At 42.2% G+C, this 27272-nt stretch overlaps 4 protein-coding genes across 10 annotated transcripts in view; 1 reads left to right on the top strand and 3 right to left on the bottom strand.

The window, feature by feature from the left end:
* Nucleotides 1–2611: 2611 nt before the first annotated feature.
* Nucleotides 2612–14388, bottom strand: SOST (sclerostin). Its single transcript, XM_002198526.5, has 2 exons — nucleotides 8872–14388; nucleotides 2612–4455 (listed from the first exon to the last, which is right to left on the bottom strand). The coding sequence occupies exons 1-2, from the start codon at nucleotides 9089–9091 to the stop codon at nucleotides 4037–4039; spliced, it is 639 nt and encodes a 212-aa protein (XP_002198562.3). The 5' UTR covers nucleotides 9092–14388; the 3' UTR covers nucleotides 2612–4036.
* A 344-nt stretch (nucleotides 14389–14732) lies between these two features.
* On the bottom strand, nucleotides 14733–21596 carry DUSP3 (dual specificity phosphatase 3). The gene is made up of 3 exons (XM_030256395.4): nucleotides 21464–21596; nucleotides 16719–16945; nucleotides 14733–15984 (listed from the first exon to the last, which is right to left on the bottom strand). The coding sequence occupies exons 1-3, from the start codon at nucleotides 21583–21585 to the stop codon at nucleotides 15779–15781; spliced, it is 555 nt and encodes a 184-aa protein (XP_030112255.4). The 5' UTR covers nucleotides 21586–21596; the 3' UTR covers nucleotides 14733–15778.
* Nucleotides 21584–27272, top strand: part of LOC105758914 (ras-related protein Rab-18-B) — a 9235-nt gene continuing 3546 nt past the window's right edge. The window contains exons 1-4 of one of the 4 annotated variants that reach the window (XM_072919008.1): nucleotides 21584–21813; nucleotides 21893–21948; nucleotides 22108–22169; nucleotides 23520–24607. In XM_072919008.1, the coding sequence (XP_072775109.1) occupies nucleotides 21584–21813; nucleotides 21893–21948; nucleotides 22108–22169; nucleotides 23520–23576 (405 nt within the window). In that variant the 3' untranslated portion in view covers nucleotides 23577–24607. Of the gene's footprint in view, nucleotides 21824–21892; nucleotides 21949–22107; nucleotides 23434–23519; nucleotides 24608–27272 lie in introns of those variants that run through there. The other 3 variants (XM_041721454.2, XM_072919007.1, XM_072919006.1) reach the window with 3 other exon arrangements.
* Nucleotides 25247–27272, bottom strand: part of MPP3 (MAGUK p55 scaffold protein 3) — a 23225-nt gene continuing 21199 nt past the window's right edge. For 3 of the 4 annotated variants that reach the window (XM_030256364.4, XM_072918988.1, XM_072918987.1), the window contains exon 19: nucleotides 25247–26735. In XM_030256364.4, the coding sequence (XP_030112224.1) occupies nucleotides 26553–26735 (183 nt within the window). In that variant the 3' untranslated portion in view covers nucleotides 25247–26552. The remainder of the gene's footprint in view (nucleotides 26736–27272) is intronic. The other variant, XM_030256365.4, reaches the window with a different exon arrangement.

The raw sequence follows: 27272 nt of genomic DNA, 5'->3' as shown, positions 1-27272 counted from the left end.
AGGGAGCAGCTGCAGTGTTCTGTGGAACTAAATGACATTTGGCTGCATGTGCTGCAAGTTCTGCAATTTGGGCTGGCTTTATTTTAAATGCTGAGTTATTTTAGAAGTGGACTTCCATTACTGGCCCATCAAGGGGAGTTCCAGATCAAATTTCAGGTTCCAGCTGCACAGCATGTTCAATCCAAACTCCAGCTACATATAAATATGTTGTATGATAGTTTAAGTCTTTTCAGGCTGTTTATTATAGAAAAGTTGTTCTGTGTGCCCATATGCTGCACTAATTTGAGTGAAACAAGCTAATTATAAGTTGATGTCATATGGCTAAAAAAATACATGTTTATGCCTTCTGTATTTCACAATGCTGATTTTCTCAACCACACTTGCAGAACACACATGTGCTGGGTTTTCTGGGCCTAGGAGCTCACTGGATAAAGTTATGCTCTTTATTGTGCAATTTCTAATTAAAAATATGAACCATGTGCAAATCTTTGGGGCCTTGTGGATACCAGCAGGATCCTTCTTATGCTGGTAGATTTATTTTTCACTGAATTACAGCATAATTCTATTTTTGCCAGGAAAAGGAATGAAGTGAGCACAGTGACTATTTTAAGCCACTGAGTGTATTGTAGAGAATCTGCCACAGTCTACACAAATTGTTGGAAATGAAAATGGGGTGGAAAAGCAGATTTGGAGAAATCATGGATTCTGTCTGAAAAAAAGTGACTTGATTGCTTTTCTGAGGACTGCCCATCGTGGCATTGCCCAGTTCTGGGCAGCTGCCACCAGCCAAGGGAGGGTAAAAGCAGTGACCTGTTACTACTGATACCTCAGCAGCACCTAAACAATGCAAAATTGTGCTATTTTATTGCAAAAATGACAATGAGGATGTTCACTCTCTTTTGAAGAATTTACAATTCCAAAGACAAACGATCAAATTTAATAATCCAATCTAGTCTGCCTTTGTAGAAGGAGCACCCAGCAGATCACTGTCCATTCTTTGAAAAGAACTGGAAGTATATAATTTTGTGTAAAAGAGAAACTCAAATTTCCTACAGATACTTTCTCAAACCCACCCTTAGGGATGCTTTCTCCTCTCAGGTTATGCACACCTATATTAGAGGTTAAAAAATAGAGGGTGATTGCAAAATTAAATAAATAAACAATCCCAAATTCTCCGTCTGAAAGAACCCACATGGATGTGGTGGTGGAGGAGAATGTAGCAGTCTATCTCTGAAACATCCTATATTTTGATTTTTCTAGCTGTCAACAAAACACTATTTCCTGTTCCTCTCCTGATAATATAAATTGCAAAAGTGGTGGTGACTGGGGGCGACTATTTCAGGAGAACGATTGCAGAAGGCCAGTCATGCCTGCAGCCTGCTCATCTCATCCACCTTTAACCTGTGCTCAAAGCAGTGAGAAGTCACTGCAAACAGGACGGATGTTGAGAGGAAATACAGCATAAAAGGACTCTTCACCCACTGGGATCCTTGTAAAATCTTTTATGACTTGTAAAGAATGAATCCTGACATTGTGAGTCAGGAAAATGCAAGATTCTGAGTTTAACAGCAGGAAACACTGACACTTTTGCAGACAAGAACTGTATGGGACATGATTTTTGGGGTAAGAGGACCTCTTCTAGGTGAAATATTTGGGGGAAAGGCATTCCTGGTTCACCTGAAGCAGGCCTGATGCTTCTGAATTACCTGAAACCCAGGCTGGGGTCTGAGATGAAGTGGAGCAAGTCTCTTTCACTGGCTGATCAGAATCAATATTTAAAACCCAATATTTCATTGACTTTAGATGCTTGAGAGACTGTGGAGCCGCTTTCCAGGGAGCTGAGCTGCTTTTCTCACTTCAGCACTGCTTGCTGTGCTCATACTGAATTCTGAAAATTGAGCCTCAAGTGTCAAATTCATGAAGGCAAAGATAAGTTTGGAAAATGTTGCTGCAGTTGTGACAATGATTTATTTTGGGTTTTTATGTGATGTATCAAGTCATAGTAAGGAAAAGACAACTTATATACTGGTTGTCTTGAAAAAGCTGCTCATCTTCACATCTGCATTGAAAGACCTGCATGTGCAGCCCAAGCTCAGTTTTCTCTGACTTCACTGGAAAATGTTTCTTAAAGATTAAATGAAAATGAGTATAGGTCTACAATATCAAACTGTAAAAACTTTTAACTGTTGCTTGACAGTCCTTGTAAGAGGATTCCACACCGTTTTTCTTTTTTGTTTTCCATGCAAGAAATCTGAAGCAATCAGATTTCAACCAAGAATTCTTGACTGGCAGTTCACATATTTATTGTTTTCTTTGGTGGCTTTATCCACTTGTGAACACATGAATCAGGAAATGTCTGGGGGAAGCAGAAACGAGAATATGGAAATAATTCTGAGCTACTCATCTGCCCAGGAAGAACTTTTCCATGAGAAACTTCCTGTACCAGAGCAAGGAGGTCCAGGATGGAGGTTCTTTAGGGATGTGTAGGTTGGTAGAATTAAGGATCTCAACACTTTTGATCACAGAAACTGGACTTGACACCCTCACTGTTCTGTAAATCCCTGGCTTTGCAGGAAATCAGCTTTATACTGTAACTGAAAAACAATGAGTCTTTCTATAATTAATTATTGTTTCTACTTTATTAACAATGTATTTAAAATTAAAAATAACAGACAAATATTTTTAAAGCAGTATTACTTCTTGTTCTCTACAAGTTAAAACATTGCATAAATAATTTTCTGGAAAAAAAATAAATACGTAATTCACTCTCTGAAATGATACCTTTTCTCTCTAGGTTCTGGTCCCACATAAAATAACTGAAAAATCTATCAACATTTCAAATTTCCACAGTTTATATTATTTCAGCATAAATTCTACAGGACGTATACAGTATGTGACAATTAACTTTCTAACAATATCCTTTAATGTAAAAACACAAACATTAGTCTGAGTGTTGAGAAGCTAAGTAAAGGAAAGTTGCTGCCAAACTAAAGACTTATCAAAGCTGCAAATCCTAAAGATTTTTCTAGAGGAATTCATGACTTAGCAGAGGCTCACTTTTAATGCAGAACCACCACCTTACTGACAGAGCTTGGCTTGCACAGTTTTAGTGCTACAGAGTGTGGCCAGATACTCCAAACTCTACAGAACAGAAAATGTAAATTGATGTATCTAAGCTGATATTAAAGTCAAACATGTTCTAGGAAATAAGGAATAATCAGTATATTCTATGTTAAACTATGTATAATGTTAGCTGTTTACAGGACAAACATCAGTGAGGTTATCTGGTTTGAGAGAAGCATCTTTTTTCATAAATCTGCTAGACTTAGGAGGATTTGTTGAATTGTCCCGAAAACAAATCATTGTTCTTAAATCAATATGGTTTTAGTAGCCAAATATCAGTTTTGAATTTGTCGACCCCATAATCTTTTTATTAAAAGTATGAAATAGATTTGTAGAAAGTATGAAATGGATTAGTATGAAATACTTCTCTTTTGAGAACACCAGTGTAATATTTTGATTTCTGTGTTTGAGAGGAAACACCTGGTGCATGAGGACATCTGATAGTGTGTTAATTTCCCAACAATTTGACTTCATTCGCCACAACTTGAAATCCCTGCTACCCCAAACTTTTTGGGCTCCTTCAGAGAGTGCTGACCCTGCCGGTGCTTCCCTAATTGCATCCTTGTCCAGGAAAGGGATCTCAATATTCTTTTCACATCAAGAGAGCGGAACGATTCCTAGCAAAGCGTGATTGTCCCCACAACAGCGTCACTCTCCTCTGCCTTCCTCCTGGTGCAGGACACACAAACAAACTGCCACGGACCTCAAGGGGTGCCTCCAGCTGCCTTTGTCTCATTCTCTTATCAGACCAGAAGTGCTACAATCCGATCGATTTTTGCCTATGTGAGCCTTTGACCCAGCTTAGCAGAAGGAATTGGAACCTACTGCAGTCAGAACATCGCGCTGTGGCCTCTGAGAGCCTTTGGATGGTTCCGAAACCATCCGGAGCCGCAGTCCGTGTCCGAGCCAGCCGCTAATAAGCGTTTTCCAGCTCGGGCTGGTTGGATTTGCCGCTCCTGGCTCGGCCGAGATGCGGCTTCTTGTTCTTCTGGGGCCGGGCGCTCTCCTTGCCGAAGTCCTTGAGCTCGGACTGGTTGTGGTAGCGGGTGTAGCGCTTGCACTTGCAGGACGTGGCCGCTCGGAATTTGTAAGTCCGCGTCTCCTGCTGCGGACAGGCCATGGGGACGCGCTGGGTGCGGCTGTGCGCGGGGATGCAGCGGAAATCCAGCGCGCCCTGCCGCCACCACTTGCCGCGGCCGATGGAGTTGGGCAGGAGGTGCGAGGGCTCGCACTGGCCCGAGCACAGCAGCTCCTTCACCGGCTTCAGGCTGCGGCACGGCCCGTCCGTCAGGAACCGCGTGGTGCGCACCTCCCGGCAGCTGAAGGCGGCATCTGCGAACAGGGAGAACAGGGAGCGTTAGTTCTGCCCTGCCATCCTCCTGCTCCTGCCTAAAATCCTGCTTCTGCCTAAAATCCTGCCCTGCCTTCCTCCTGCTGCTGCCCTAAATCCTGCCCTGCCTTCCTCCTGCTCCTGCCCTAAATCCTGCCCTGCCTTCCTCCTGCTCCTGCCTAAAATCCTGCTCCTGCCTTCCTCTTCCTCCTGCCCTAAATGCTGCTCTGCCTGCCTTCCTGCTCCTGCCTTCCTGCTGCTCCTGCCTAAAATCCTGCTCTTTCCTTAAATCCTGCTCCTGCCTTAAATCCTGCCCTGCCTTCCTGCTGCTCCTGCCTTAAATCCTGCTCTTTCCCCAAATCCTGCCCTGCCTTCCTCCCGCTCCTGCCCTAAATGCTGCTCTTTCCTTAAATCGTGCTCCTGCCTTCCTCCTGCTCCTGCCTTCCTCCTGCTCCTGCCCTAAATCCTGCTCTTTCCCTAAATCCTGCTCCTTCCTTAAATCCTGCCCTGCCTTCCTCCTGCTCCTGCCCTAAATGCTGCTCTTTCCCTAAATCCTCCTCTTTCCTTAAACCCTGTTCTTGACTTAAATCCTGCTCCTGCCTTAAATGCTGCTCTGCCTTCCTTCCTGCTCCTGCTGCTTTACATGCTGCTCTTTCCCTATATCCTGCTCTTTCCTTAAATCCTGTTCCTTCCCTAAATCCTGTTCTTGCCTTAAATCCTGCTCTTGCCTTAATTCCTGTTCTTTCCTTAATTTCCCACTCTTGAATCCTGCTCTTTCCTCCTTTCCTGCTCCTGCCTTAAATCTTGTTCTTTCCTTAAATCATGTTCTTGCCTTCTTTCCTGTTCTTTCCCTAAATCCTGCTTTTTCCTTCTTTCCTGCTCCTCCCTTTCTTCCTGTTCCTGCCTTAAATCCTGCTATTTCCCTAAATCCTGTTCTTTCTCTAAATCCTGTTCTTGCCTTAAATCCTGCTCTTTCCTAAATTCCTGTTCTTTCCTGTTCTTTCCTTCTTTACTGTTCTTGCCTTAAATCCTGCTCTTGCCTTAAATCCTGTTCTTGCCTTCTTTCTTGCTCTTTTCTTCTTTCCTGTTCTTTCCTTAATTCCTGCTCTTTCCTTAAATCCTGTTCTTTTCTTCTTTCCTGCCTTTTCCTTAAATCCTGTTATTTTATTCCTGTAATCCTTCATTCCCGTTCTTTCCTTCATTCCTGTTCTTTCCTTTGTTCCTGTTTTTTCCTTCTTTCCAGGCTCTTTCCCTGCCAGCTCTGAGAAAGCACCCACCAACCCCTCTGCACTGCACTGTGGGTGGGAAGGAGCACTTTGAAGGAATGAAGGTGTTTTTAAGGGCTTATTTTACTTCTCATTATCCCCCTCTGATTTTGGTAGTAATAAAGTCACTCTGTACCTCTAAGCCAAGCCTGTTTTTCACCCACCAACCCCCCACGCCCTGTCTGCCTGTGCTATTGGTAGAAGGAGGAACAGTTTGGGGCAATGAAGGTGTTTCTAAGGGCTTATTTTACTTCTCATTACCCTCCTCTGATCCTGTTAGTAATAAAGTCATTTTGTACCTCTAAGCCAAGCCTGTTTTGCCTTTGGAGTGTTTTTCTCCTGGTCCATATCTCAAACCTCCAAACCTCCAGCTACCTCTAGTTCAGTTTCTCTCACTCTCTTACCAGACTATAAGTGCTATAATCTAACAGATTTTTTAAAAAGTTTTCTCTCCTCTGCCCAGCTGTGCAGGGGAGGGTTAGTGAGTGGCTTTTGTGGGTGCCTGGTGTTGGGTCAGTGTCAAACCACAACAGTTCCTGTAGCAGGTCTCTCTCTGAGCTGAATGACTTGAACAGCAGATTTTCAGAAGAAATATCTCAACAGGCTCATTCATACAGCTCCTGACTATTCAGCTACTCCAGTTATAAGATCTTTGAGTAACAATGTGCAAATTAGTGAATAAAACCCACCAGGTACATTTCAGGTCACTGCTGTGCAGGGGGGGAAATAGAGCAGCTGGGAATTTTTGGCAATATTCTCTTGGCTCCATTTACCTGTGGGCAACACCTTCCCCCAGTGCTTTAGTTTAACTCTATTGACTTCAGATGTTGACTCCAGATTTAAATTCTTTTGCAACAACAAAAAAAAGTGTTCCTAAAGTGGTTTTTAGCTTGCATGATGTGTTCCAGGTTACAGAAATCACAGGTTAACAACAGCACTAAGGAATTCCCACTATTCAGGCAGCAGCTTTTCCAAGTTTCCTGTTCTCTGTGGAAATTCCACATAGTTCCCCTGAGAGAGATAGAGGAATCTTCTGGCTACTAGGAACCTTACAGATTTTTTCTTCTCCTTTTTCTCAATGGATAACTCTAGGAAAATGAAGCATTAGAAAAGACAAGATTTCTTAGCATTAAGTGTTTAGAAACTTTCCAGTTGTAGGAGCATAACTTTTCCCAAAAGTGGCTCTTCCCAAATGACATCCTTGGTTAATTGACTTGCTGGGAAGACACAAAATTTGATTTTTAAGTGCTTATCAAATAACTTCATCTGGAAGTTATTAATCTATGTTAGTAATTCATCTACATGAATGTTTCTAGTCAAAAGGACAGATTTAACCCAGGAACACTGTTTGTGGTGGAAACCTTCAAAGGTCAGCTCACAGAGAAGGCTGTGTCTGTTAGGCCCATTCTCCTCACGGTGCACAAGATTTAGTTCAGCAAAAAGGAATTCTCACCCTGAATCCTTAGTGACAGAACAGTATTTGTACAGACATTTTAATATTTGGTTTTCCTGTGAAGTGCAGAAACAGGACTTTCAGTGCTCAGATTTATATTTCTTAAAGTATATTTATATTTGTCAAAGTACAGCTAGCAAGATTTCATTTCTTAAAAGTTTGAAGGACTGCATTAATGAAATTAAGCAACCTTTGCCAGCTGTAACAAAAATACTGGCAACTGAACTCCACGTGCACTTCAGTCTAACACTGCCAAGTTCCCTAAGCATCTAAGAAAATTCTGTTTGTCTGTCACTAAAAAATATGTTGAATAAGGCTTATTGTACCTCCATAATGCACAGGCAGTTAAATATCCAGGCACTTGCCTCAGCTATGTAGGTGATATTTGCATTTATGTCCTGTCCTGTGAGTGTGCAGGTGCAAAGTCGCTCGTGGTCTGGTCATGTGTTCCAGAAAGGTCTGGCCACTTTGGATCAGAATTTTGATTCCTTATGTTAAAGATGCCAACATAAGTATACAAAACCATTGTGTATCTTAAACAACTGCCCAGTCTCCTTCAGTCTTTGATTTCTTAAGATAATGTGCTTTTCACTTTGAAAAATATGCACCTGTTTTATTTGAAATATTTATACATTTGAAAAACAAACCTGGGCAGGTTCCCAGCTATGTCAGAGTAGTAATAGGCTAAAAAATGAAGGTATTGAGATGTGACAAGAAAACCAACCTGCTCTGACCTGGTGGTTGGTGGGGCTGCCTGGGAGCAAGAATGCTCCCCCTCTTAGGAATATGAGAAACTTTGAAGGTCACACTCTCAAAAGAATTACTTTTTCTTTTTTAAATTTCTTTTAAAATACTGATAACCCTATGCTTTTAAATGCCTTAATGACAGCTGCAGCAGAAATCCACAATTGCCTTCCAGCTGTCCCCAGAAAAAGGAGGCTGGCTAAGATCTGCCATGCACAAGAGAGGAAATTCTCAGTTTGATTTGTGCCTGTGTTGCTCTGTGCTTTGAGCTGTGTGTCTGGAGGACCAAGCTTGCCCTATTTTCCAGTGGAGAAGTTTTTTAAAGCTACCTTTCTCTGTTTGGTGTTAGCTTTCAATCTTCTGTCTCTCCTCAAAAGACTGGTGCCTTGCATCACTGCTAAAGTTAGACTCTTGGTCAAGTGACAGTGTATCTTGAAGCATTTTTGGCTGCTGGAACCTGGCTGAAGATCTGTCTGTTAGCAAAGGACAATGAGCAGCACACTTCCCTCATTTAGCTGAACACAACCTCAATGTGCCACTTTTGGTGTGTGATTCTAGTCACAATTGGTGTGGATGTTCCTAAATACTAGAAATTTATATTATTGTCTCCACTGTCAACCTATTCCCCGATCCTAATATTAAAGAGGGAGAGATAACTTGTGATATTTCCTCACAAAACACAGAGAAGTGTTAAGTAATATCTACTACAGGTTTTATGCATTGGAGTTGTCTGGGCAGAGTAGCAATGTTCATCATTTGGATGTTGGCATCAATAAACTCCAATATATTTTTTCTAATGTTTATATTCATACTTCTTCAACAGTAGATGTAAATATCTATCACTTAAAGCAGCTGGGCCACACCTAAAGTTAATAAACAAACATAGATGATACCAAATATTCTTTTACAAATTGTCTGTTAAGATCCAAAACAGTAATAATGATAATTTTTCTTACCATTAAGGTCTGGAGCTTGTTGTATGTGTCTTCCTCCGTGTTTTGCCTGGTTCATGGTGTTGTTGTTGCTGAAAGTCGGCTCCACTGGTGTTTCTGTATTTTCAGTGATCTCAGGAATGATTTCTGTAGCATCATTTTTAAACATCTGCCACCCTTGCACAGAGTGAGATGTGATTTGTGTCAGGACACAGACAGCACACACAGCCCAAGGGATCTGCATGGTCACAGATCAGCTTTTCAGCACCCTGACAGCCTCAGATCCTGGGCAAAGGCACATTATTCCCCTTTTTAAAATCCCTTTTAGAACCAAGCCAGCCAATGACTATACACAGTGGGAAGGGCCAGACAACTCATTCATCTCAGCTTTTGTCAGTGTGAAATAAAATGGGTGTGTGGGGGTGGCTTAGTGACAATATTTTACAACTGTTATGCAAAAACTTCACTTATCTACCTCATTTTGGAGCCTGGCAACAAAAGGTGATAGACAAGGCTACAATGAAGTGCAACCTGACAAGCCTTTCTGCAGTTTTCCTAACAATGGCGTAATTAAAACCTGCTTCTGCCTGCATCCATCTCTGAAACTCTGGTTATTGTCTTTTCCAAAGGTTTTTCAGACTTTTTACATTTTGCTGTTGTTGTTCCTCTTCCCTTTGCTTGTTGTATAAAGTGAGTAAATCTAGAAACTGTAGCTCAGTAATTCTGCTTTTCAGTCTCTGCTGGGAAATGATTAGGGTTAGGGTAGCTTTTTTTCTCTCCTTTCCAAAACAAGGAGCTCTACATTTTGTTTCACAAATACATTGGAAGAACCAGGGAAGAGCTTCATTTCATTATGAGAAGTTATTGTGTTTACTTTTCCTTAAAAATAGTTTGCTTGGAATGTGTTTTTAAATTAAACAGCCAGAATGTTGCACATCATAATTTTTGATGTGCTCGTTCTCACATTTTTAACTCTTGGGAAAATCAACCTAACACATGTTTGCATTTGCTTTAAATTCATTGCATACTACTACTTGTGTGAAATGTTGAATACAGGATATTTGCTTGTTTTAAACACAAGACCTTGGCCAGACTGATTTCTAGCCATGGAACAACAACAAAACCAACCAACAAAAAGAAAAATAATGACTTTAGGTCTAGGGCATTTATGCCTAAGATGTATTCACGTATCATGAATACATGATAAAATAAAAAATCTCAACTATGGTATTCTTCCTTGCCAAAACAAGATGATAGTGATGAAAATATCATTATTTCAGTGTCTCAAGACCACATACACCTTCAAGTGATTTGCAAATGGTGTTAGGCTAAATACATGAATCAGAAAGCATCTCAGTCTTTAGGAAGGTTAAGATTCCGCACTGAGCTTGTCACAGCTATGAAAACAAAATGTTTGCTTGAAGCAGTACAGGGACACGTGTGTGTTCCTGCCATGCCAGTCCCAGACTTCCTCAGGAAAATATTTCCTGTAGAAGAGATTCCAAACCATTCAGTCTGACTTTCCTGTGACTGCAAGGCTCAGAATGGTTTGCATTCCATTCTGGCCATTCCCCTGGTGGGTACAGAAAATTGGTGCCACCAGATGTGATGTGGGGTGGTGTGCTGCCCCTTGGTGTGCCCTGGATGATGAGGAGCAGCAGTGACTGGGACATTTCACCCCTTCATCCGCACACAAACACCCCCAGCAGCTGCACCATGGCACTGAGGCTGAGCTCAGCACAGCTGCTCCTGCCACGGTCCTGCCCTGAAACTCTAGCATCTGACATACCCTGGAAGGTGCTTTCCTTCCTTGTGTTTTGCTCAGCCAAAAATGAGAAATCAGCATTCTCAGAAGCACCCTCCTTTCTGAATACTCTGAAAACTAGAAATCAGCATTCTCAGAAGTGCTCTCTTTTCCAAATACTCCAAAAATTAGAAATCAGCATTCTCAAAAGTGCTCTCCTTTCCAAATACTCCAAGGAATGTCTAAACTAAATAATGCATTGTGTTTCACACTACAGTGTGTGTGTCAGTTCCCCTTCCTCCTTTCCTCCAGGCCACACCTCAGGCATCCAGCCATCTAATATAAAACCAGCACACCATCTCAGAAATTACTCTGTTTTTATGGAGGAAAACAAAACACTATTTTCTTTCTCCAAGATTTTTTCTCCTCAGCCAGTCAGGAAATATTCCAAGTACATTTTTTAGTACAGACTGTTGTCAAATAATTTGCCTCCAATATGCTCAGTATTTTTTCTCTATCATCATCATCATCATCATCACCAGTAGCACTGATTATCTTTAATTAACTTCTTCTTTTTGTCAAAGCAGTTAATGATGGTCTCACAAATACAGGAAACCAAACTCCCAACTATTGCAATTATTCTAAGCATAATTTTGCTTACTTACATGTAGTAAATCTATTTTTGGCTTAGACCTAAATTGAACAAGCAGTGAAGGACTCAAAGTCCTGAAGGAGCAGGAACTAAACAACGATTTTGGTATTATTTTTGTCAGACAGGAATACCACCCTGAGAGCCTTGTCCAGAGTGAGATCACAGCTGGTGGCAGCAGGGAGTACAGCTGGCAAGCAGAACAGGAGAGCAGAACCAAGCTGAGTGCTGGTAACCCCTGAGTCCTTGCTACCTCTTTACTCCCTGCTTTAAATGTCTTTAGAATTGTGTGTATCCACCAAAGCTCAGTTTCTGTTCATTTTTTTTCATGTAATATTTCCAAATGCTGTTGTTGTCAGTGCAGGCCTATGGAAAGAATCTCATTTAGAGTAATCAGCTGTCACATAAAACATAAAAATCCTGATGTAGCTTCTCCCAAGTACTTAAACAATCAATCCTCTGTACTAACTGTTACATATTAACTGCTACTATTATATTTCTGTACTGTTAATGAAGCACAGGAAAAAACAAAAAGAGTTGCCAAGGATAGAGTGTTCTCAGAATGAGCTCTCACTACCAGGGTAGGACTGATGCTGGACCTGTTCAATTCAGATCTCCGCTGCTCTCTCTGAGCTGAACAATTCCATCCTCAGCCCACAGCCACAGCCAAACCCACACAGGGAAATGGATTTGTAGAAAATTCTCAAAACCTAACAAAAACCTCACACAGTATACATGTCTGCAAACTTTAAAATAAGAAATACTAACTTAGAAATACCATAGAATAAGGCAGATATTGTTGAGAGAGAAATTGAACTAGAAAAAGTTTCAAAAGATAGCCTCACAAAAAAGACTAAATGTTTAAAAATAGAACTATAAAAAATACATTGTAGTAAGACCCACAAAAAGTAATTTTAGATGATTAAAGCATTTACAGCATAGTGTAGCTAAAGCTGATTAGCCAAGAAATGCCTACTGTGATTAATAAATAGTTAACTTCTGATCGTGATGGCATGAATTATAACATCTGTATTGTCTCACCCTTTTCATGAAACTAAATATAAAACAAAAGTTTTAAAAACATCTCTCAGTTGCCCCATCTCTAAGTCAAAAAAAAAAGCTTTGTCAACACTTGCTCACTGCCCACCAAGCAGGACTGGGACAGAAACCCAAGGCTCATGCTCATGGCATGAGACAAAGACATTCGAACAGGAACAGCAAAAGCCATGTGTGAAAAGCAAAGAGAAGCAGGAACTCCTCCAGCGGGCAGTGGGTGTGCTCAGGCAGCTCTGGCAGAGCAGGACCAGGACCAGCACCAGCCCTGCAGGCTGTGCATGCTGAGCATGCTGCCAAATGGCCCAGGCCACCCATTTGGCCCCTTGGGCTCAGCTGTCTCATCCCATTTTCTCACCCCCCCAAGCAAAAAGGCCTCAGCTCTGTGTCAGCCCTGCTCAGCAGTAACAAAAACAGCTCTGTAAGATCATCACTGTGCTCAGCACAAACCCAAAACACAGCCCCTGGCAGACACTGGGAATAAAGGGAACCCCACCTCAGCCCCAAGCAGCGCCCTGTTCTAAGGAGGAATCAGAGACATCAGGAGCAGGACCAGGAGTGAACCAGCACCTGCACTCAGCCTGAACCCACGGCTGCTCCTTTCTGAGCTCAAGCACTTACCAAACACTGGCACTGCAACACTGCAATGCAGGCAGACCCAGCCAAACCAGCTCCTGAAACTGGTTCAGCCCTTCCAGCTTCAGGTGCTCACCCTGCCCACGCCTGGCCAGAGGTTCTGCTCAGCATCCCAGCCCAAAGCTGGGCAGCTGCACCTCAGCCTCTCTGTGCACAATGGCTCAGACTTCACACACTGCCCAGAATTCTGGGTTTGACACGATCAAGAACTTTGCTTCTCAAACAGTTGTTTGTTTGGGTTTTTTTTTTCCATGATGCAGCTTTTCCAATCAAGTTTCAGCTGCCTCAGAAGAATTCTGCAATGCTACAGAGTGAATACAACAGTCTGAATGTTGTGATCTCCTGCAAGAAGCCAAAATAAATGGATTCTTATTATTCTCTACCAGAGACTGCCAAGTCATTCTGGTGGCTTGTCTTTTTCAGGGGTAAGAATGCACTGGATTCACACAGCGGCACAGTTCAGGGATTCAGGGAGGACTCTCCAGGGAAGAATAACAATCCTACAGCTCCATCTGGTGAGTCAGCCAGCCAGCAACATCAGCATGCAATTAAAACACACAACCAACATTTCATTATTTCCAGGATTTATTTGCAGAAGAGATTAACAGGACATTAATTCTCACCAGCAAATCCTTAAAGGACACCTCTCAGGCTTGTTCTGTTTCTAGTTTGAGTCATTGGTGAAGCCCAGAAAGTAATTTTAGAAGAAACTTCTGTGCTAAACTAAAACAGAATCCACTAGATAGTCTCTGTAATAAAAACATCATAGCAAATAGCAGAACTAATATAAAATTTAATAGAAGGTAAAAAGTTCTGCTTCTGGCATCAGAGATTTAATTAGCTCTGGATAACAGAAGGCAGCTGAATGAAAGTATCTAAATGATGAAAGTAAACACTGCTAATATTCTGGTGCTGTTCTTTGCTGAGGAGGATGTATTTGACACAAATTTGTTTTTCAAGTCAGAAACATGCATTATTATTATTATACACAATGCCTTTCATCTCCAAGGCCTTTTATGAAGATGAGTTCTTACTGTACAAGAAAAGGGTGTCCAATTTCAATACAGGCTTAGCATCCAGAAATGGAATTACAATACAATGTTTTGTGGCTGTTAGCTCTGCATTCAGATACCATTAATTCTAAGTTTGAAATAACTGCATGGGATGTTCACTTTTCAGCAGTGCACCATTCTCTCATGAAGCGTTCCTGGCAGTGCTGCTGCAGCCCCATTGCAGGACCAAAGGATGAAGAAAGAAATCCAAGATGTTATTTTTGCTTTCAATCTTAATTTTCAGTTACAGACTTCTTTCTTGTACTTATTCATCAGTGAAGAAAGATTCAGTTCAGTGTAAGTAGGTGAAATTAGTTTTACATGCACCATCATTCTGTCCATCTGGACTTTCATCTTTGTTCCTTGCTGTAAAATGTGAGTAGCTTCTCACCTTCCCTCTTTGCCCCGTCTCTAATTTCACTAACTCTTAAGTACAAAAAATGCATGCATGTCCTTTGTGATTTCTGATTGGTGCACTGAATAGACAAAACTACACCTGGGACCACGTGTATCAGTATTTCTGTTTAAAGCAGTGTTGAGATTTTTCGCTGTAGAACAGCATTAAAGCACAGGTAAGAATGGAACAGCCACTCTGGTTTGTGATGGTTTAACCAACAATTCCAGTTTGCAGTGGGAGATCATTTGCATGAATACAGTGCTGTAACTCACAGTCCACATTTACACACCAAGTCAGGCACAGTCCAAACACAGCTCCCTCTCCCAACACTGCAATGACTCATTTCATCTGTAGTAAATGGAATCAAGTCATTATTTATTTAAATAGAATGTAAATATTTCCTATACAGTGTGGTACATAACAATGCTCATTTTTATTTAATGATACCATGCAAGCAATCCAAGAAGTCAAGAGTGTTCTTCTGCAAACTGCTTTGTAAGCACACCTGTGCTGGAAATAATCTGCACATGTGGTCATTCCATTCTGTCACTGAACAGTGATATAAAGAAGAGATAAAGACACTGTAATTCCATACAAGCTTTGAAAGGCATTATATTAGGATACTTAGGACTTAATTATACATCCACCACAAACACTTCTAAATACTAATATTATTTCTTCCTTGTTCAAGTTCTTCCCTCAGCATTTGCTCTTGACAATTTTTTTCTATTATGATTTCAAAATAAAAATAAAAGAGCATTCAGTAACAGACTATTTCATGTCTATTGTAACAGAAGAGATAAAAAACTAATCTTGGAAAGACAGGGTGCATCAAGCATGAGCTCTGCATGGCTTTACTCTCACACTGTGAATTGCATAAATCCACACAAAACACTGCATGCACTTTATTTTCCAAGTGAATGCATCTGTGCATTTGTATGTATGCTTCCCATTCCTTGAAGCTCCTACATTCAAACTTTAGGCACCTGTGTGCACGAAAAATAAGCTTTACAAATTACAGTGCTCTTATTAAGAGTGAGCGAAGAGATGTGTTGGGACTTTTGGGAACTGGTGAGACTAAAGACAAAGCTTAAATGAATCACATTCAGTGTCAATGCAAACCACATATGCTATGGAGTCTGCAGGGGCTCTGCAATGTGAAGACAGCTCTTATCACTGAAGCAATCCCTCTAAAAACATCTCTTTATGGCAACAGCTCCAAACAGCGACACAATTTTGTCCCATCTCGAAAGAATCCCAGAGTTCCAGAAGGTTCTTCCACTAGACAAGCAGGAATTCCATCTCGCTTTAGCGCGGTGGTTGAAACTCGCGTCTCTGAAGCGCCTCAGCCATCCTCTAAGCTCTGGAAACTCCAGAAAGAAGCGCTGGGGTGCTGTGCTCTAGGGCCTGACCTTGCCCTCGCCGAGCAGGCGCTGGTTGAGCTGGCAGAGCTGCCGCAGGAAGCCGTCGTTGGGGCCGATCTCGCGCTGCTGGCGCACGGCGCAGAGCGCGCTGCGCACGTCCATGCCCCGCCGCAGCATCAGGTAGGCGATGACCAGCGTGGGCGAGCGGCTGTAGCCCTCCCGGCAGTGCACCAGCACCTGGCCTGCAGGGAGACAGCCACAGCAATGACAGATTTGTGCTGCTTGCTCATGGATATGGCTGCCAAGACTTCCAAGGGATGTGCTGCCTCAACCTTTCCTCACACTCGGAATCTATCCACACAAGCAGCCAGAAGCTGAGGGAACGAGTAAAGCACTCATTTGACTCATTAAATGAGGGAACAAGTAAAGGACTTAAAGGTGGAGAACCCAGATTGGATCAATGAAATTTCCAGACAATATGGGTTTCATCTTTTATTGAATAATTTTTTTTTATTGTAATCATTGTTTTTATTGTTTTACTCATGTTTCCCTGTTTTGTTAAGTGTCTGCAGAAGTTCTTCATAATAAGAAAAAACAGGGGAGATGTGGAATCCTCTGAATCCTTCCCCCTTAACTTATTTTTTGAAGAATATTTTTAATGTGATTTAACATTTCTAAAGGAAAAATGAAAACATCTCTTCCCAGAAAGAAACTATAATAAGATGCAGCAGCTGTTTCCCATTTCAAAGTCACCCCTAAAGTGACAGACTTCCCTTTGCCACGTATTGGAGACCTACACAAGATAAAACTGTCTAATTGTGCATTCTTGTGCCTTTGATTCAGGGCCTTTATCTGAACTTTTCACTTGGTTGTTCTGTGGATAATAAGAGCAAAGAAGCATTTTAAACAGCAAATCTCTAAGAAACATAAGCAGTGCACAGAAAACATGGTAGAAATGTATTTCAGTTTGCCTTACCATCCTTCTGGGAAAGGGCTTTGTCAATAAAATCAGCTGCCTCCTCAAAATAGCGGCTGAGGTTGAATTCCTGTGTATCATTAGCTTTAATGCCATGGTATCTGATGCCTGTGCCTTCATAGAACTCTGCATTAGTGTTCACATGCATGAATGATTTCCCCTCTGCTGCATTCAGAACATGGGTTATCCCCAGGTGCTGCAGCCTCGTAATGTTCTTGGCTATGAACCTGCACGACAAAAAGCGTCAAGAAAATTATTAGAATTTGGTGAATCATCTCAGTATTTAAGTATTGATAACCAAACCCTTTGATTTTTCTGTTAATAGATGCCAATATGCTGTGCCCAAAAGTGAATTTGCTACAGGTTATAAATTCACAAAAACATTCAGAGCCATGGTCACTACTTGTGCATGAGAGAATGCTGCTTCCTTGGCTGACAACTGAGGAATGCACACATGAAAGTGAATCTGCATCTGTTAGATCCTACAATGGCATAAAATTCTAACTTTCTGAACATAAAATTCTGACCAAAGTAGGATAACATTGGAGATGATAACACATGAACTTCTAAGATTAATTATTATCCACATAAAATAATTTAAAAACCAGTTATAAAAAGCCTCCACTGTCAGGTACCAGTGTTGCAGAACTTGATAAGCAGTACTTGCTACTTTAGCAGGCAGCCCAGATAAACTAACATTTTAGGGGGCAATTTTAAACACTGTGAAACAGCACTGACTTCTTATCAGGCCACAGGAAGAAAGTAACTGAGTAAATGTTACTGAAATCTTCAAAAGACTCATCTAAGGGCTACTAGGAGGTGTAGTCCTATGCCCTGTGCTATTCAACACCTCTGAAGTCTTGGAAAGATCTGTCAAGGCTATGCAGAGGCCAGCAACACAGAGATATCATTCAGTCTTTGAGACTCAGTGTTCCCATCACAAGTGTTACAATTTTCAGCTGAAATCAGTATCTGAATGTGAAAGACTCCAGATGAGTGATGTTTAAGATGCTGAAGTACTTAAGAAAGCATTCAGAACTTTTAGGTCAGCTAAGTCCTTTCCAATTCCTCAGTTTTCCCAATTGTAGCAAAACCACCAGCTTCCATCTTTAGGTGGCTAAAAGTCACCTACCCTATTAGTGAATAATTGAGCTGGATGATAATATTCATGCCTTTCAGGCTTGATGATGGCAATTAATTAGATCCAGTAATAATGCCATAAGCTTTGATAAAAGCTCCAGGATGCACAAAGGCAAAGAACCCATCTGCTCAGTAACACAGCTGACCATGCACCAGTGTCTGCTTGTGCCCTGGCACGCAATCTACAGTAAGAGGAGCTAACCATTAAGTGATATCAGAGAGCTTTAACTCCTTTTTGCCATAATCCCACTACTTTTCATTCTGAGTCTAATTATTTCCATATGTCAGTTGCAATATTTGCCTCACTCTCCTGGGAAGAAAAAAACCCCACATATTTTATCACACCACTGGTCTCCCAGTAAAACCTGAGCCCCACTGGTCAACATTAGCAGGATGTGACAGAAAGCTTGAGCTGAAGGATAAGTCAGTTCCTGCACACTGTGTGAAAAGACAGATTGTTTTTAAAACCAGCTTTCAGTATGTGCTTAAATGGATATGGAAACAGAAATATCTTTTAAAAACTCCCTACAGCTCAACTCATAAACTGCAAATACAAGAGGTCTTAATATTAAGCTGAACTCCAGATAAGCATTTGTGCAGTATCATTTTGGACAAGTTTCTGTGAGATGGCAATACATCCAGGGCATTTTGCTGGACACTTAGGTAATCTAAAAACTTAAACACCCAAATCAGTCAGTTTACATCTATATGAATCTCTGAATGCATTCACTCACAATTTTGATGTAATTCAAGGCCATGAACATCTTGAGCATTCCTTTCTTCCTGATGACTGCACACCCCTTAAATTCTAGTGAAAGCAGATGAAGATTTATGCATGACTGAAGCTTCTACATTTTCTGCTGTCTGTGCCAAGCAACTATGGCAATGAACCAAATATTTGTAAGACTTCATTACCCAAACAAATGCTGACAGATTTTCCATCTGGCAGGACATCATCTGTGCCAGGGGAGAAGTTTCAGTGCCTGGAGAATTCTGCTTTCAACACAAAAATCCTACAGAGCAAGGCCAAACCAAAAAGTGTTAATTCAGCAGTGAGTTCCTACGCCTGGTAGGGTGAGAATATGGTTTAATTAACATTATATAGACCAGCATGTATATGACTGTTCAGCATCAACAGGACTCCCATCCTGAAATCATGAGTGAATGTGGCAACAGCAGCTTCATCTGGTTCCTGAAAAAAAACCACAGAATCTCGTCCATTCTCAATATGGGAGATTTAGAGTTCCTTATCCTGTGAGTAACACCAGTAAGAAGTGTTTCTTTTGAACAGAGATGAATTATTTTACCAGCCACAGACAAAACATAGGTTTTGGAGAACCATTCATCAGCAACTTAGGCTACACGAGGCTATGAACTAATAAACAAATAAACCAAGTTTTTAATGGCAAAACATGCCAGCCTATTAACACATTTTAATTGGCACTGTCCCGTCCATGCAAAATTGTTTTCCTACCAACACTTCCCTTAGTCACTGAATTTAATATTAATTTTGGGAGAATGCCCTCCATACTCCTTACAACACACCTGCACTTCTAGCACATTAAGAACAAAGAATTGCTTTATGTGTTATCCCCATACATCAAAGCAGACAGAAAAAGTAAGCTTGGGCATTCAAAACCAGAACATTTTTACCAAATACAGTTCTGGAAACAAGGCCAGAATCATTACAGGTTTCCAGGCATCTGGGAAAAACCCCACAAACAAATTCCCTTAATCAGCAGTTCAGAAATCCAAGCCTGTCCATTTTCAGGTAAAACACTGCTTTTCACAAGAATGGGCGCTCTGGATAAAAAGCCTCCAGTGTGCTGAGTGCTCCCTCTCGTCCCCATTTTTGTGTCACCTGCAGCCCTGATAAAAATGAATTCTGTCCAACCTTTCTGGTCAGATTAAGATGCTACACTGAAACACATCTCCACTTACACAGAAACACAAAATGATGTGCACTTGCAGTGCATCCCAAATTGTTATTTTGTTACTGTTTGAAAAAGATATAATTGTGCTAGTCTATCACCTACACAATTCTTGTTTTAGGGGTATAACATTTTTACTCTTATCTTCACAAATTTTGTCTGATCTTGAGAGATCAGAATTGCCTATGGCAATATGGACACCCGTAATTTAAAAAATATTTTATCATTTTATCTCTGTATTTTCATTAATTTTGACTTTTGTGTATTGCCTGGAAGATCCATTGCTTTGGCTCTGTCTGCAACTTGAATTCTCTTGACAGATAAACTGTTATTCTACACTGTGACCCAATTTAACCTCATCAGCCTCAATGTCTCTTTGCTGTCATTTTTATCTAAAGATGAGCTACTCTAAAGGAGAGATAGCAGTTAGAGAATATCAAAATTCACCATGCAGTGACCAAATCTTAATGGAAATCCACCTATTCAACTAGACCTCAGCATTACCTTAACTCTCTGTGGATGCTGCAAAGATATTGCCTCTTCAGTCTTGACAAATTAAGTAGAATATCTGTTCCAATTGTGAAATAGTTTTTTTTCAGCCACAAAGTTATTTCTTAGTTTTAGCTGCTCTCCACAATTTTTCAGCATTCTTTTAGAAACACTGACAATACAACTGCATGTTTTCTGTTTATCCAACTACCAGCTGAACTGTTCCTGTGCTACAAACTGCACTGATGCTTCAGATATTTCTGTTTGTCACTTATTACATAAAAAGTCTTTCTCAACGGTCAAGATTTGTACTAGACAGAGATTTCCCACTGTGCAACTTATACATGCATTATCTGTTCTGAGACACGCTTGCAGGTGAACATATTAAAATCCATACTCTATAAATAAAATAAATTACTGAACAATGCAAAAACTACTCTGTAGTAGCTAACTATCTTCGAAATTATTTTTAAATTATTTAATGCATAGATCAGCTTGCAAGTTATGACTTCCTTTTCTCCAGGAAAGTGCTACAAGTATGAAGGAGGTGGTGGCTGTCTATTGAGTGATTTCAGTCCCATTTCTACATGTACATGTCCTGCACCTGCAGTAACAAATATAATTTGGTTTGCCTTAGGAGTAAGTTAGTGACAACCTACGATCTTGACCTGTAGGGGGTACAAACCTAAAGTAAGAACAGGGACCCGGTAAACTATACATGAATTAAAAAAAAAAAAAAAAAAAAAATCCGATTTTCACAGGGAGATGAACCAAAAAAGGGAAGGAGAATCAGCAGGATAGGACAGGACTAGAACAGATAACTGAAATCATGATGTGGTGTAAAAAATAAAAATAAACCCCGCAGGGCCCGCTGAGATCCGGCCGATCCCGTCCTGCAGCCTGACTGCCCCCGGCCCGAAGCACCGGGAGCTGCTCGGTGACTGCGGGGCGCCTCAGGGCCCGGCGCGGCCCTGCCCTCTGCCCGCCGGTACCGCTCCGGCCCGGCCCGGCCCTCTGCCCGCCGGTACCGCACCGGCCCGGCCCGGCCCGGCCCTGCCCTCTGCCCGCCGGTACCGCACCGGCCCGGCCCCTCCGGGCACCGCACCCGGCCCAGCCCAGCCCGGCCCGGCCCGGCCCGGCCCCTCCGGGCACCGCACCCGCCCGGCCCCGCTCGGGCGCACTCACGCGTTCCCCACGTGGATGCGCGGCACCACCTCGTTGCTGTGCGCGCTGGGCAGGCTGTAGCAGCCGCTCTCGTTAGACAGGAGCTCGTTCAGCTCCTCCACCGAGATCTGGAAGTCGCCCATGGCCGCGCCTCCGCCCGCCAGGCGCCCTTGGCGCTGCGGCTGCAGCGCGGCCGCTCCCGCCCCGCCCGGCCCGGCCTGGCCGCCGCCTCAGAGGCGGGGCCGCGGCGCCGCCGGGCCGGGAGGAGCGGGCGGCTGCCGGCCCGGAACGCTGCGGGATGGAGCCCGCAGGCCTCACCCCGAGCTCGGGGCTCACCCTGAAGCTGCTGCTGGTCGGGGACAGCGGCGTGGGCAAGTCCAGGTGCTGCCGCGGCCCGCGCGGGGACGCGAGCGCAGCCCCGGGCTGAGTTCGCCCTTTCTCTCCCCGCAGCCTCCTGCGGAGGTTCATGGACGGCGCCTTCGATCCGCGCCTGACACCCACCGTCGGTGAGCCCGGAGTCCGCCCGCGCTGAGCTCCTTCCTGCTGGGCTTCTTCTTTCTGCGCTTGTTCTGTTTGGGGCCCGGAGCCGGGATCGTGCGGACGCGGGGGTGCCAGGGCGGGCATTCGCAGGTGCCTTCTGACGAGCCTCCCCTTCTGACTCTTAGGTGTTGATTTTAAAACGAAGAAGATGGTCCTGGAGGGCCGTGCAGTACAGCTGGCCATATGGGTAGGTCTTTATCCGGACAGATGGGGTATGTTGGGTTTTGAGAGATGTACATGCTTCAAGAGCTGTTTTTTGTGGTTTCTTCACCTTCGCTTCCTTCCTGCTCCTTCTCTCTCTTTGCTAAAGTATTCTGCATATTGAGATTTTGTCCTTAAGCCACAGTGTGTGCAGAATGAGTGTTCTGATCGTACAGCAGTAGCTGCAGACAAACAAAAACACTTCTAAAGGCTTCCTTAGTCAAGGCGTGGGACTTCCTTCCGTTCCAGTGGAGGCTTTGAGTGCCCTTTGCTGCAGTTTCTCCAAGGCTCTGGGGAGTGTAAAGCTTCTGAAGCTGTAGCATGTGAGAGGCGGCCCCTGCACGCTCCAGCAATCGAGCTGGTCCTGCACAGTCTGACCCCCTGCAGCAGTGGATGGAGATAAAGTCCCCGTGGTACACATGAAAGGCATTTCAGGAAAGGTTGTTTGGGTTAATCCCACCTCAGGCAAAGACAAACCCATCCCTGGCAGAGACGTGCCTGCATGAGCCAGGAGCGCAGAAATGGAGTCAAGCAGAGAGAGGTGATGCTCTGGGTAAGGAGCTGCGTGATCGCCTGTAGGGGCTGTTTAGCAACTCTATGTGATGCTTTATTTTGGTTAAAATCACACCAAAAAACCCCACAAAAACCACTAATCTTGTTATTGAACTACTTAAAGGTTGATTCAGATTAACTAGGAAACCTCGAGCATTTGTCCTGAACTTCTGCATATACTGTACAGGCATGAATTTTATATTCACTTGAAACTAGTAGGAGTTTTTAATTTAGAGCCCAGAAGACTGAAATTTTCCTCCTTACTGATATCTGCAAGGACTGTGGCTGATCTTTCATTTCCAGGTTTCTGTTGCAGCTACATAAAAGACAATATTCTTAGAGCAACAGTAAAATGTACACTGTGAAGATATAAAGGTGGGGAACAAACTGAGTTTCTAAAGAAAAAGCTTCTTGAAAAGATTTCTAGGAAAAATTGAAATACATAGGGGACAACATGCAATTTCCGCTGTATTTGTTTCTCAGCTTTATTATGGAATAATCATCTTCTAGATTTGCTGTCACAACCTGAGAACAATTTATTTTTCTCCATTATGGAGAAAATGGGGAACTGTGGATTTCTTTTTGGTGGAAAAATGTGATACTTCAGTCTGGGATTTATTTCTGTTTATCCTATTCAACTTAAGTGTACCTTTAAGAGAGAATGGAGAGGGGGTTCACTCATTAAAAAACTCCCATCTTCTCTCTGGTCCCAAAATAAATTTTTCCTAAGTGGAATATGCTCCCTGCAAATAAGATAAAATATTTCCCCCCCCCCTTCCTTCAGAGACCAGTGCCAAGACAGAGGATGGAGTGCAACATGCCTTTGAGGAACTGGTCATAAAGATCCTGCAGACTCCGGATCTCTGGGATAAGGAAACAGCAAAGAAGGGAGTCCAGCTCATGGAATCATCAGCACAGAAGGATAAAGGGTTTTGTGGTGCCTCCTGTGCACTTACTTAAATGTACAGGGGGCTGTTCTGCCTGCCTGGAGGGGACTTGGGGGAAAAAAAAAGTCGGGATGGGATTCCAAGCACCAATCTGTGCCATGATTGATGTGCCATCAGCTTTGCAGATCCAAAACACAAACTCATTAGCAAAATACATTTTTATTCATTAACAAAATACAGTTTCTCCTCCTCTTTTGCACAACTGCTGTCTGCAGGTTTTTTTGGGTTTTTTTTGCTAACTCAAATTTTTCACTTTAAATCATAGTGTGGCTTAGAGTATATGACATTCAACATGGACTTTTGCTGGAATTCCTGCCTCAGCATAAATAAGGTGGTATTCAATTCTGGAATATTATTGAGAAGCTTCTCTCCCCTGGGATGGCATGGGAGGCTTTTAGGCAACCACGTTACCTTCGTGTAGTTACTCAGCAGGAGTTTGATCAGGGGACAGTTTCCTGATTTTGGATGGTTTTAAAAAGTCAAAATTGCTACATGTCCCCAGCCAGTAAGCTGAGTTACTGGTTAATTTTAGGGCTGTGATGAGAGGATGTGTATTTTAACTCGGGACACTGAAGGTGACCCTGTGCTGTTCTCTTGGCACTGAGGATCAGGGATGAGATGGACTCATCATTTTGGGCTGTCTCACACCGTGGCTGTGGTTTTGCAGTCACTGAGGTTCTCTGCAAACCCTTGTCCTCTTCCAGTAACCACAGATAAAACTGGAAGTTTTATCAGAACTGATAAAAATTTTGTCAGAAATTGGTAAAACTCAATTTCACAGAAGATTGCTGCCTATGGGAGGCTTTGCACTAGGGTGAGTCTGTCACCCATCCCACTATGAAGTTACCTTTTTATCTTTTACACTTTTAATGGCAATATTGTATTTTGCTAGCTTACATTAAAGTAACTGAAAATTTCAGGTGTATCTTGTAACTTGTGCCTTGCTTCTGTTAATGCATGTTTCTACTATTAGACTATGTTAGATCATGTAACATACAGCTTTATTTACTGCTAGTCATTCAAAATATTTTAAGATGTTATGATAGCAACCTTGGTTTAAATAAATTCTGACCCTTAGCTTTTAAACTTAAATCTGAATCTTCTAAATATGTTTATATAAAAATCTGTTTGTAACCTGAAATATAGACCTAGAGTGAGATCAATCTGGCCATTTATTATTTTCATAAAATGACTTAATTAGAAATGCTATTACTGAAATAGTTTTTTTAATATTTCCCTCAGTTTTTCATAGGAACAAGGTACATCTGTCATGAATTGCCTCTAAGAAGCCAAATCCTTTTTGGTGGCTGTGCTGGCACATGGTTGCAGGGCTGACAGCCCACTGCACGTGCAGGAGTGCTCAGCATTTTTTGAGGCCACCAGGCTGCAGCACTGACAAGTGCAGGGACCTGCCTAGGAAAGGTTTTTGTAGCAGTGGGAACAGAACCTCAATGCTCATGGGCAGGACCATACATGAAAGCTGCCATTTGGAGAGGATGGATGGGGGTGATTCTTTTACACAACTTTTTGGGCTTGATGTAACGTAGATTCAGTGACACTGGTATGTAAGAAATGTACTTTTAATATGCAACTTTTCGTTCTGCTAAATGTAATGGAACAAGAATAACATCATCTGTTAAGATATAAGGAACAAGACTGGTACACCAAAAGGTCTTGTTTAAAGGGCACAATACACAGGAAATATTAGACCTCAGCAGGCAAGTGAAAACAGGAACTAGTTGCAGCTAACATGCACCTGTACAATGCTCTCCCCTCCAATCCCCAAGTATAAAGCACAGCTACAGAATCATCTCTGCATCTTCCTAAGACCCACTCAAAAATACTGGATATTCAAGTCTCCTCAAATATATACGAGGTCCTCTACCAGTTTTCTTCTTCAGGCCAATCAGATGCTTTGGAAACCAGATTTGGAACAGAAGTAGTCATAAATGCTGGAAGGATGATGATTTTGACCTGTAGCTCCTCCTTTCAGTGCCCTTTTTGGAGCTGTTCCGTTGGTGTCAAGGCTGTCCCACCAGGCAGCACAAGCAAAGATGTTTTGCAGGAACAAAGCTTCTTAACTGTCCTGTTTTAGAACCATATGCAGTTGTTTTCATGTACACTATAAAAATCTATGTTCTATGAGCTGGCCAGTCATACAGGTACACTCAGGGTGTTCAGCATTTGTGACTGGGAAAGTGGGCATAAGCTGTGGCTGAGCAGACTAACACCTGGGACCTGTGCAAGACAACTTGGAGTACTGGGAAATGTGATGGACATTAAAAAAACCCTTCTGTAGCTGGCCTAGGTTTTAGTGCCTAACTAAAGGATTTGCAATGAATGCTTCTGTGTGAAGGGAAGCATGTTTTGCTGGCCAGTTGGACTTCTGAGTAACTGGCAGCGTGTAACCTCTCTCCAAAGAACACTTCCCATCCAGCTGAAGGAGCTTTTTCCCAAGGGTACTTTATTCTGAGGTTTTAAATCTAGCCATAAAATTTGTGGCTAGACTTGTGGCCAAAGGACAAAGCTTCCATCTTGTCGGTGTTTCAGCACAAAATGCTTTGGAAGTGTGGGACCCTTTGTGAAACTCCACTGTAACAAAATGCACAATTTCCAGTCTAAAGATCAGTAAAAGACTGGACTGGCTTACTTGGTCTGAGTGTCAACTTCCAAATGACAGCTGCTATTCAAAAATTTGACTCAGAAAGGCAGTGTCAGCTTGTGAGTTTACTGTTTCGTCATACAGTCTTTATTTATTGCCTTCTAGGTAAGGCCAGCAGTTTTGAAGCAAATTCAATGTACTTGCCTTTTCTAATTCATGTATTTACAAAACATTTTTATACAGTCTTTCTCTTAAACATGGTAAGAAGCTATGACCTAACCCAGCTGACTGGCACCCAAAATGAATCCTTGTTTAGTTTATCTAACACAGTTTTCAGCTCATTACATGCACTCTGGAGATCTTCTTTCACCAGTACAGTGTCAATTAAATGGCCATACTGCTCTTCAATGAATGCTGCTGAATTAATAATTTCCTGCTGTTCTTCATCCTGCTGATCAACACAAGATGTTGGTGTGAAGTTTACAGCACGTCTTTCTGGTTACTAGCATTTTAAAGTATATTAGCACAATGAGTCATTACTCTGAGAACATGTAACAAAAGCTGCTACCATTAGGAAAAGGTACTGAAGATATTAAAACAGATCAAGGAGTAGAATGCCACAGGCAGCTGTTCCAAAAAATGCAAGGGGCCTCAGGGAAGGAGGAAAATATGTTACAGGAGTGACATAAAATGGTGATACTTCATTTTATGTAGTTATAGTTGCTGCCTAACCCAAGATAAGGGAACTACACTCCTCAAAAACTGAAAATAAATGCTCATACACTGTCCCAAGTTCAGTATTTTTGAGGGCTTACACAAAAACTTACAAAGTGAACTAAGTTCTGTAAGATATAAATTTAAGTTCAGGTTACCCAAAATAATGACATTATGCACTCTGTTCAGGTTTACAATTCACCAAGCTGCAGCTGATCTATGTTTGATCTTCACAACATCCACATACTGTGTTTTGTGAGTACACCATAGAACA

Source organism: Taeniopygia guttata, chromosome 27, assembly GCF_048771995.1.
Source record: "Taeniopygia guttata chromosome 27, bTaeGut7.mat, whole genome shotgun sequence".
Classification (NCBI taxonomy): Eukaryota; Metazoa; Chordata; class Aves; order Passeriformes; family Estrildidae; genus Taeniopygia; species Taeniopygia guttata.
Note: the sequence above shows the minus strand (reverse complement) of the source record. Positions and strands in the feature narration are given on the sequence as shown.

Bases quoted from the DNA above. Each gene is read 5' to 3' on its own strand.
- SOST (XM_002198526.5), bottom strand. From the start codon at position 9,091: ATGCAGATCCCTTGGGCTGTGTGTGCTGTCTGTGTCCTGACACAAATC. The intron at 4,456-8,871 runs GTAAGAAAAATT...CCCTGTTCGCAG, and splicing joins ACAAGCTCCAGACCTTAATG to ATGCCGCCTTCAGCTGCCGG.
- DUSP3 (XM_030256395.4), bottom strand. From the start codon at position 21,585: ATGGGCGACTTCCAGATCTCGGTGGAGGAGCTGAACGAGCTCCTGTCT. The intron at 16,946-21,463 runs GTGAGTGCGCCC...TTTGTCGTGCAG, and splicing joins CGCATCCACGTGGGGAACGC to GTTCATAGCCAAGAACATTA. The intron at 15,985-16,718 runs GTAAGGCAAACT...GTCTCCCTGCAG, and splicing joins AGCCCTTTCCCAGAAGGATG to GCCAGGTGCTGGTGCACTGC.